This window comes from Rhododendron vialii, chromosome 10a (assembly GCF_030253575.1).
Source record: "Rhododendron vialii isolate Sample 1 chromosome 10a, ASM3025357v1".
Lineage (NCBI taxonomy): Eukaryota > Viridiplantae > Streptophyta > Magnoliopsida > Ericales > Ericaceae > Rhododendron > Rhododendron vialii.
In genome coordinates this window covers 2,887,914-2,898,957 of record NC_080566.1, presented here as the reverse complement: position 1 = coordinate 2,898,957, position 11,044 = coordinate 2,887,914, and the positions used below count along the sequence as shown (strand labels likewise).

At 41.4% G+C, this 11,044-nt stretch overlaps 1 protein-coding gene and 1 pseudogene across 1 annotated transcript; one reads left to right on the top strand and one right to left on the bottom strand.

The window, feature by feature from the left end:
• The first annotated feature begins 238 nt into the window (after window positions 1-238).
• Window positions 239-3,582, top strand: LOC131304362 (AAA-ATPase At3g28580-like). The gene is made up of 3 exons (XM_058331586.1): window positions 239-808; window positions 1,536-1,832; window positions 2,805-3,582. Exons 1-3 carry the CDS (start codon window positions 345-347, stop codon window positions 3,460-3,462), a joined length of 1,419 nt encoding a protein of 472 aa, XP_058187569.1. The 5' UTR covers window positions 239-344; the 3' UTR covers window positions 3,463-3,582.
• Window positions 3,583-8,370: 4,788 nt separating this feature from the next.
• LOC131304681 (AAA-ATPase ASD, mitochondrial-like) lies at window positions 8,371-9,637 on the bottom strand (annotated as a pseudogene).
• Between the last annotated feature and the right edge of the window lie 1,407 nt (window positions 9,638-11,044).

Genomic DNA, 11,044 nt, shown 5'->3' with positions numbered 1-11,044 from the left:
ACCGAGTTACAATCAAGCTTATTTTTCATACGCATGTTCAGAAATGCGAGAACAACGAGATGAACACTTTGAATATTTTTTGCGAGTCCGGGATGAAGCCAAAATAATTGAGCTTGGTGTAAAGTATAAAGGACAAAGGTATATGTGGAGGCTAGCTAGGGGAGCTTTAACCCAAGAAAGAAGGACCACTTGAGCACTTTTTTCAGCCTCTCTGTGTCTATATAAGAATCTCCCACCAACCACGGAATTCCTCAAAGCTAAGAAATCAAACACACACTCTCTCACACAGACACACAACTCCATATCTCAATTCCCACTTTCTCACTCCAAAACTCCTAACAAAAATGGCGAACGTTCTGCCATTCTTCATGGGCCACCAGGCCGGGTCTCTAGGGCAACAAGGGATGAGCCAAATGGGTCTGGGCATGGCCATCGCTGCCTCCATGGTGGTCCTAACCATGTTCCAGCAATTCCTGCTCACCCACTTCCGCGGGTACGTCGAGCAGCTCCTGCGGAAGCTGTTCAAGTCACTGGACCCGAACGTACAAATCAGGTTCACCGAGGACTCGACGGGCGGGCCGAAAAACCACGAGGCCTACACCGCCGTGGAGACCTACCTTAGCTCCAGATGCTCGGCCCAAGCCCCGCGGCTGAAGGCTAATTCGGTCAGAGATATTACAACTCCGGTGCTGTGTGTAGATGTCGGCGAGGGGGTTGACGATGAGTTTAATGGGGTTGTGGTTCGGTGGCAACTGGTGGAAGAGGAAAATAATGGTGATGTGTTCCGCGGCGGCTCAAGGAAGAACAGGTACTAAGCTGAGTTTGAAACAGATATAAATGTTGTTTTAATTGAGATTGACTTATTCACGGAGGAGCCGTAATTTTATTGTTCACGGAGCCGCGTGATTTCGCCCGTCCGTTTCGGCTTTGGACGGTCCGAATGTTAACTCTTTCCTAAAAAAAGTTTTGTTAATATCCGGATAGTCCAAATCCGAAATGGACAGACAAGATTCACCTCCGCCAACACTTTTTCACAGCACACTCTGTAAAAAAGTTTTTTCTCATTTTAATTATCTAGTTTGTAAGAAAAAATAACATAAATGAAATTGAAATTTGAGGGGAAAAAAAATACAAAAACGGACTGATGTTAGAATTTTCCTATTTGAAATGGGGCCTCCTTACCATTGGACCACTCGATTTATTTACATCGAGTATGATCTAATTAGAATATTTAACCATCCTTGTGAAAAATGTTCAATTATGGTTTCTTGTCCATATTACAAATATAGCTAAAGGAACCGACGAGGTGGAAACCGATGGGCACACGGGACCCACTCCGGATCCCACACGGATGATCCGAGCCATTCAACTACAAGAAGCAATCGGCTTATCCGTGCGGGATCCGGAGTGGACCCATGGTGCCCGTCAGTACCCTCTTGTCGATACCAATGGCAGGGTTCTATTTCTTTAGAAGTTTTCTCCTTATACTATAAGTAGCAATGAAACTAACAATTGACTTGGTAAAAAAAAAACAGGTACTATACCCTTTCCTTTCGAAAAATGAACCGAAAGATCGTGGTGGAGGAATACCTGAGGCATGTGATGGAGGAGGGTAAGGCGGTGAAGGCAAGGAATCGGCAGTTGAAGCTCTACTCCAACAGTTCGAGCGGGAGCGAATGCTACTGGAATTACATCATGGATTTCGATCATCCAGCCAAATTCGAGACTCTGGCTCTGGAGAAGGAGAAGAAGGAAGACATTATCGACGATCTGATCAGGTTTTCTACCGGGAGAGAGTACTATAGGAGGATCGGAAAGCCATGGAAGAGAGGGTATTGTTGCAATTTAAGTTTCCAAATTTAATTACCCGAGGATGCTGCCAAGCAGCGGTGCCGAGCAGCCGATCATGCCGTTCATCTCGGCAATCGACGGATTTTAATCTGAGCAATGGACAGTCTAAATTTTTATGTGCTCGGATTAGATTCAAATTGTTCATGCCGAGATGAACGGCAGCTCGCCCCCGCTTGGCAGCATCTCTCAATTCGCCTACTGGTATATTTTAACACTAGCAAAAAAGAGAAAAGAATAGGAAAGAGTAAAGTGTTCTTTTTCATAGTTTGAATAACCTTTTGACAGGAAAAATTTAAAATTATACTAGTACTAGTAGAATATGTTTTTGTACTTTCCTTCATCTCCTATTGTTTTCCTTTTCTTGCCTTTTACTTTAAAAGGAACAAAGGAAAATAAGATCCAACTTTCCTATAATTTCTATCGTAATCACTAAGGGTCCGTTTGATTAGCGAGAAAAATAAAATGGAAAGTAAAAAAAGATAGAAAGTGAAGTGAACGAAAAGAAAAAGAAAAATTATTTTTTTCTCACGTCTATTTGATTAGAATGGAAGTTTTGCAAGAAAATAATAGAGAAAATAAGATATCCTCATTTGGTGGGAATAAAATTGTCAAAATTAGAAGAGAAAAGGTGGAGGGAAGAGGATAATTGTTATTGATTTTCTCGAGAAAATCAATTTTTCTTCCACATTTTGTGAGAAAAAATAAATTAAGCAAGTTTTTATACTTCGGAGTGTTATAAGTAACCGTTGAATATGTGTTTCTCACCCTATGTGTGAGAGAGGCGTTACAAGTAACCGTTGCATTGAAAATTTTCTCCATCATCGTGTCCTTCATCTACTTCGCTTGTTCAATTTTTCTAAAACTCTGTTTGATTTTCATTGCCATTCCTAGAACCATTGGATAATCTTGGTCCAACCATTTCGATTGAAGTAATTTTCTTCATTTTGCAACAGGTATCTCCTTTACGGTCCTCCGGGCACGGGTAAATCCACGATGATCGCAGCAATGGCGAATCTCCTCAGCTACGACGTATACGACCTCGAGTTAACAGCGGTTCTAAGCAACGCCACGCTAAAGCGCCTCTTGAACAGGATCCCCTGCAATTCCATTCTCGTGATCGAAGACATCGATTGTTCGAGCAAAATTACTAACCAAAGGGAGACGAATAGTCAGGGGGGCGAAAAAACGGAGAAGATATTTGAACGAGTAACGTTATCCGGGCTGTTGAATTGCATCGACGGACTTTTCTCGGCAAACGATGGCGGGAGGCTGATGGTTTTCACGACAAACCACGTGGAGGCGATCGACTCGGCGCTGCTCCGGAGGGGGAGAATGGACAAGCATGTGGAGATGCCGTTTTGCGGGTTCGAGGCGTTTAGGATTCTGGCGGAGAATTATCTGGGGATTGAGGATCACGAGCTGTTTGCGAAGATCAAGGCGTTGTTGGAGGAGATTGATGTTACTCCGGCGGATGTGGCGGAGAATTTGATTGCGAGGAGGGGGAAAGGCGAGGAGGATTCGGGTGAGGAGTGCTTGAACAAATTGATCGAAGCGTTGGAGAAGAAAGTGGAGGAAAATAGAGTTAAAAGTGCTGAACAACCCTTGCTCTAGAGAAAGCCCAACATAAGCTTGTTGGGTTTGGACCAATCTTCAGTCCAGTCTACTGTCATTCAGTTTGTTCCAGTTTTGAACCATTGTGGTTTATTCGTCGTTAATTATGCCACTTATATAGCTATTGGTGTCGAGTCGAGCTAATATTACACATGAATTGGTGTCGAATCGAGCTAATGTGTGGGCACGCCATCCCGGAAATTCCGCTTTGCGGAATCGGGTGCGGCCCTTTTTGTTTGGAAGAGCGCGGCGAAACGCCTCGATTCAGAGTCGCCACTCGGGTTTTAGCGGTGAGAGCACCCAAGGAACCAAACTCGAAAACGTTTGCCACGTTTATTTGATTTTGAAAAGGCATAGACCGGTCCGTCGTCACCTTCGATATCTGAGGTTCGGGAGCCATGTTACGAGAGGGGAAGGGTTTTATGGCACCCCTCTCGCCCAATCCGGAGATCGGTCTCTACTCGGGCATTTTATAAAACATTTGCATTTCTCTCATTTTGATCATTTTTTAGCCAGTTAGGGCGGGAGAACAGTTAATGGGGATTAAAGCACTGTAACAAGTTGTGATTTATGTGGCAAAATGTTTATGGATGACTTGATTGCAATGCTAAATATAGATTGAGAACAAGCACTGAGCAAACTAGGCAAATTGCAGTACGCTGCCCCGCAGGGGCGTGAGCAGATTCTACCAGCATGCACTGGCCGAGCCACTGCATGTTGATTTGACTTGCGCACGCCACAGGGAGACGGGCGTACTCCACTCATCTAGTTTCACAGTCCTTGTTTGCAACCCTCTGGGCTCTGAAAAAGGACCAGCGCACACCCAGGACAAACCATGCAATTTAAATAAGCAGGATATATATATTTACAGACAGCTGGGATGGCTTGAAGCCATAAACATAGACAAGAAACCCCCTAAACAGAGTGGGGACAGAAAAGAGGCCAAGACTGAACTAAGATGCAAAGGCCAGCCACTGGATCCTAGCTTTAACTGCCGTACGCCAGTCATGGACTGCCGTACGCACGTTTGACCCTAATCCAGTGCTTGGCTTTTACATCATCTGGGCTCTGGAACATGACCAGAAGGATCCCAGAGGCCTTCCAAACAGATAAAGAATAAGCAATAACCTTTGTATCTAAACAGTTCTAAACACACAGAAAGCAATAAACTGGTTATTTAGCATGCAAGGGTGATTGACAGAAAGATAGAACAAAAGAGATGACGATCCATGATCCCCACGCCAGTTGTGCTCGTACTGCCATAACTGGCGTACGGCATAGGGTTACTGGCGTGCGCCATGTTCCATCTGATACGATTGTCGTATTTTACCAGTTTGAGGCCAGGACTAGTATTACTTACTAGCCTGGGCCTCACTGGCTCCCCTCAGGGGCCAAAAACAGAAAGGGACACAAAGGTGGTATACCTTTTTGTTTGAGGATTGAAGGTGGTATTGAACTTTAAAGCTTGGAGATGGAAGCTTAGATGGTGACTGGATGTCAGCAGGGTGTGTGGAAGTGGACTGTTTTCCTTTCTCTTTCAATGGAAGAAAAAGAGATGGAGAGCAAGAAAGGAGGAGGGAGAGAGCTTCTTCTTCTTAATGAGGCCAACCCCTTGCAAATGAATGCAAGGGGGGTATTTATAGAGGGGGAGTGACTGAGATCAGTTAGGTGCTAAGGCCTGTTTGGCTGGTTGGAAGAGGAAGGGAGCCTTCCATGCATTAAATGCATGGGACTTGGCTTGATGGGGGGTGTAGGAGAGAGGGGGAGCGTCTCTGCCGAGGGTAATCATCAGGGACGCTGTAGCCGACGTCAGGGTGGCAAAAAAGTCCCGCCCAAGTGGCTGAATAAAGTTGATTTGACTGGATTTGACTGGCGTGCGCCACTATTAACTGGCGTGCGCCAGTAAAAGATGGGCCACCGGTCGATGACTGACACGTGGCAGATAACTGGCGTACGCCTTCAGGACACTGGCGTGAGCCAGTTTGGTTTTGCTGGGGCTGTTTGGCTCTGGTTTGAAGGGTTTGATATGGGTTTGAAAGAGGCTTGGGACGCTCAAAGCTCAACCACACCTTTGTCCTTAAACTGTTTTCGACTAAGATCATCATTGGGGAAATAAAAGATCGACAAATAACGCTATCTGGACAGTTCAGAATGGGGTGTCTACATAATGTTACACATGAATTGGTGTCGAATCGAGCGCACATGAAAGTAATTCTCTGCGAAGGCAACGATACGAGCGCACACGAATGTAATTCTTTGCGAAGGCTACGATATGAACCATTTAGATCATAAATGAGCCAATAATAGTTCAAAACTGAATAAAACTAGAGTCTAAATCCGGCTATTACTGCATGTGTGGTAGGGCTCCACAAAATTTGTTGTTGCTTAAGAGTCCGAATCCTCCACGAAACTACAATGTGACAAAAATTTCATCCATCAAGATCGGTACGTTTGAAAGTGGAGTGGAGTGCGGGGTTCGATTTTCCGTACGTACCTATCCCCTCCCCAAGTTCCCTACGATAGAGTAGATTAGGTATAACGAATGGAAAAAAAAAGATCGGCATGTTTCGATTCAAACAACATAGGACAAATAAATCATAGAAAATGACCAACCACATGAGTCATAAACAAGTTGATTAATTGAAATTGGTAGGCCAAATATCACAATTGCCGACCAAAAATGAATTATATGAGTCCAGAAAAAAAAAAACACATTACTTCGGACTAGGGGTGTCAAATGGGCGGGTGTGGGCCAAATTGGATAAGTTGTAAGTGAATTGGGTCTTAATGACCCATTTAGAACCTATTAGTTATAGGCCCAATTGCCCATACCCGACATGACTCATTTATTTAAAATCAAACATGACTCGTCCATTAACCAAATTACATATATATTAAAAAAATTTAAATGACTAAATGAAAACTCTTGTTTTTGGCAAAGGCGTGGATGCGTAGTGCACGGGCGTGCCAAGACTTGTAGTGCCTAACTTTTGATGAAGATTCCCGTGAATCTTGACTTCTAACGTAAGAGCGATTGCGTGTGACTCAAAGGTTAAAAATCACAATGTGGTTCATTGCTTGCCACACGGTCGTGGACTTAAAATTTCCTAGTCGTATAGGAAATGAAACGTAAAGACGTGAACTTTATTACTCCGGGATAATAAAGTTGGTACAAGAAAAGTAAAAGATCCAAACTACTTGAAAAAGTGAGTTTGAATAGGGTTTGAGCACGAGGTACTCGATAAACTACTTTGCTGAAAGTAGGAAAGTATGCTTCGCTAGGAAGACTTTGGTTGTAAGCATTGAGCTTTGATTGGTGTTTGACCCGTTTTTCATCTTTGATTTTGCTATAAATAGGCGCTGCAACATGCTGATTCAGGCCTGAATCCGAATTCTACATTGCACCATTAGCTGACATGTGTCCCATGATTGCTCCACTTTTCATGCATGCTTGATCATGGACAGTTTCTGGCAATTTGGAAGATCATGGGTGACATGGCAAGCAACTCCCCACTATCCCTCTTTTCATGCATTTGACACATGGCCAATTGACCAAGTCAATTGGCCTTTGATATTTGGAGGAAAATAACTACCAGCAAGCAACCGAATCCCTAAAAACGTGGGCCGCACCTCATGGATCAGATCCGCTCCTCTCTTCATGAGCCCAACCGTGGGCTGCCTTCTCAAAAAATCATGGGCCGTGCCCTCAATATGGGTTGTGTGTTTCTTGGGCCCAAATGTAATAGAAAACTCATGGCCCAATACACTTAACAACCAATCAATTACATAGCTTCAGTCCAATTTAATCAAAAAATTAATTAAATGGCCATTCATGATTAGCCCGATATTATGTGCCGAAAATGGGCATAAACACTAAATTACCCACGTACACTGAAATGATCATATTACCCCTATATATCTAAATGACTAAAATACCCATGTATACCAAAATTACCATATTATCCCTATGTACTTAAACTGGAAAAGGAAACACAAACAGTACCAAAACACCATAAAATAAAACTCCAAAACATATGCTTAATCGAGATCTTTTCTTTGAAACCCACTCTTATTTTGATGTGCATAGTTCTTCTTTTTTGTTTGTTGCTTTAATGAAGTTTACCACTGTATAGTCTGTATTGGATGGACGATGTGGCTAAATTCTATTGGTTGGATGACGCAGATGGCTAACTTTTATGGGTCAAATGACTTCGCGGTTTGTGATTGGATAACAAGGCAATATTAATCGAACGACAAGGCGTTCTTTTATTGTCGAATGATGTAATCCGGGTGTGTTCTTGTAAACTTATAATCTAAACTTATTTAGGTTTTTTTTTCGTAACTTTTTGTTTAGTTTTTCGTCATAATTTTTGGAATTAATCGTTCGTCTCGACGAGAGGAGTCTAGAAAGTTCAAAATTATGACCGAAAGCAAAAAAAAAGTTCACTAAAAATAAAAAAGTATCAAACAGATGTCTTATTTGTCTAAAATACCGTTTTATTTTATTTTTTTCAATATCGGTTCATATTTTTATAATTTTCTGATTCATATCGTTGAGACGAACAATTAATCCCAAAAATTACGAAAAAAAGCTAAACAAAAAGTTACGAAAAATAAAAAATACAGAAATAAGTTTTGAGATTATAAGTTTACAAGAACGCACCCGAGCCAAATCTTCAACTTTAAATGGAGAACTCAATTCTTAATTTCAATTCAATACAGAAATAGAAACATGGTAAATTACTATGATAAGAAGCAAGGAAAGATATTGTAATAAACATTTTACTATGATAAGAGGCTAGCGCGCAATGGCTTTCTCTGATAGAGGCTCGCTTCTCATTTTCAACCCCCATTTTCCTTAACTTCTTCCCTTGTTGTTTTCTTCTCTTTCACTGCTTCATCAGATTTCTATTCCTTCTCTTTTTTCTCGGCCTTTGCTTTCTTCTCCTCCTCAGCCTTTACCATCTCCTTCTTCTCCTCCTCCTCCTCCTCCTCCACCTTCACTTTCTCAATCGCTTTGATCAAATTCGCCAAACATGCATCTGCATCTTCATCACCTGACTTTGGCATCAAATTCTCTGCCACATCAGTTGGACTCATTTTAGTTTCCTCTAGCAATTTCCCAATCGTCTCATATAGATCGTGTGATTTGAGATCCAAATAGTTCCTCACAAGCACTTTAAATGCCTTGAAACAAAAATATGATAGCTCAATATGCTTATCCATCCTCCCTCTTCTAATCAAAGTAGGGTCGAGTTTCTCCACATAATTTGTGGAAAAAACTATGATCCTTTCGCCTCCACAAACAGACCAAAGCCCATCGATGTAATTCAAAAGCCCTGACAAAGTAACCTTACTACTCTCGTTACTCTTTTCTTCATCCTTTTTCTTTTTCTTACTTATAGGATCCTTTCCATCTTCTTCCTCTGGCCAATCAGATCGAGCGAGCAATCGATGTCTTCAATCACTATAATAGATTTATTCGATGTGTCAATTAGTAATTTTCTCAATTCTGTATTATCCTTCACTGCGGTCAATTCAAGGTCGTACACATCGTACTCTAGAAGACTAGCCATGGCCGCGATCATGGTAGATTTACCAGTACCTGGAGGCCCGAAAAGAAAATAACCTCTTTTCCAGGCCTTGCCAATTTTTTGTAATAGTCTTTAGACTTGGTGAAGGTGATGAGGTAGTTTAGTTTCAACCAACAAAACTCTTGTATTCTTACTCCATACTTTGACCTGAATTTGATGTTACCTTGGATCTTATGCTTTGATCACAGTTAAGTACATGATTCTTACTGGTCCTAATTAAAAATCAAATCTCAACCATTCATTGTCAAAATCAATGGATCGTGTGCGCCCTATATGCTTAAGATTCAAATCATACCCGACCCATTGCTCGCTCCGATTGTTCGTATAAAGCTTCCTTTTCCAGGTCTTAACCTCGATCGCCTTCCCCTCATCCATCACATGGTTCAAGTAAAACCCGTTAACAATCTCCCTATGCCTCCGGTGGAACTTCAGCATGTAAAACCTCTTCTCCTCGTCCCCATAAAACAAAATCAAATAATTGTCAATAAGAAAATGATGTTGGTACTTCAAAAATTGATGTTGGCACACTAAAAATTGACGTAGGCACTCCAAAATCTGTATAATTCCAAAGTTACTTTCATTTGTTTTTTTGGAGTGCCTCCATCAATTTTTGGAATGCCAATATCATTTTCCTTGTTAATATTATATTAGTCGCAAAATACTTTCTCTTTCTTTATGAATAAGAGAAAACCTATTACTGCATGTGAGGTTGGGCTCTACAAAAATTGTTCTTGCTCTAGAGTCCGAATCCTCCACGAATGTGACAGAATATCATAGAAAATGACCAACCACATATATATATATATATATATATATATATATATATATATATATATATATGAGTCATAAACAAATTGATCAATTGTAATGGTAGGCCAAATATCACGATTAATGGCCGACCAAAAATGAATTATGAGCAAAAAGATTTAAAAAAAAAAAAAAACACATCACAAATTGTACTCCGTAACTATCAACACTAACTTCGAAAATGGCAGTCCTCGTATAAGTCTTAATTAAATATTAAAAGTATTTTTTTTTCATACTTGTCTAAAAATAATACTAAAAGGACATTTAATTTTGTAATGCAGGATGTCTCAGCCGGCTTGTGCACTCCTCGGACTGTTCACTATAGCCCACCCCGCAGGTGTTTTGTTGGAAATTGACTAGAATTCCTAAATTGACTAGGATTCCTTTTCCTATTTGGTTTAGGTTTATTTAGTGTTTTCCTATAAATAGGGACCTTGGGGGTTCCTAGGGTTATGGTCTTTTGTTCAAGGGCTTAGATATTAGGGTTTTGTTTATGCTCTTAGGGTTCCACCAAGGGTTTGTGTCTCCCTTTTGGGTTCCACCAGAGATTTGTCCCTAGATATCTGTTTGGTGCTTCAATTAGAGTTACGGGTATAGCCGGCTCTTTGTTTCTCTCCCCGTTTATAGTGAATCCTCTTGCTCTTTTCCCCGTGGAGTACGTTCTTGCTTTGTGCTTGAACGGAACCACGTATATCCTTGTGTTCTTGTTTATCGCTTGTTGATTTATTATATTCTCAATTTCGTGTTCGGCACAACAAATTGGTATCAAAGCCAGGTTTCAATCCGAGGCTTTTGTTTTCTGTTGCGTATTGTGCAATTGGTGATCGTTTCAATGGCGACTCGTTTCGAAATTGCGAAGTTCGATGGGCAGAGCACTAGCTTCAGTTTATGGCGTATTAAGATGAAGGCTTTGCTTGTTCAACAAGGATTACACAAGACTTTGTTAGGAAAATTGAAGAAGCCTGCTGATATGCAGGATAGTGTGTTTGAGGATCTCGATGCGAAGGCGCTCAGTTCGATTCAGTTGTGTTTAGCCGATGATGTGCTTCGCGAGGTCGGGGAGGAGGATACTACTGCCGGTATTTGGTTGAAGTTGGAAAGCATCTATATGACGAAGTCTCTTACCAACCGGTTGTATTTGAAGCAGCGCCTTTATACGTTTCGTATGAGGGAAGGTACGC

Excerpts from the sequence above, each read along its gene's own strand:
- LOC131304362 (XM_058331586.1), top strand. The coding sequence starts at position 345 with ATGGCGAACGTTCTGCCATTCTTCATGGGCCACCAGGCCGGGTCTCTA. Across the intron at positions 809-1,535 it reads GGCGGCTCAAGGAAGAACAG|GTACTATACCCTTTCCTTTC; the intron begins GTACTAAGCTGA and ends AAAAAAAAACAG. Across the intron at positions 1,833-2,804 it reads GGAAAGCCATGGAAGAGAGG|GTATCTCCTTTACGGTCCTC; the intron begins GTATTGTTGCAA and ends ATTTTGCAACAG.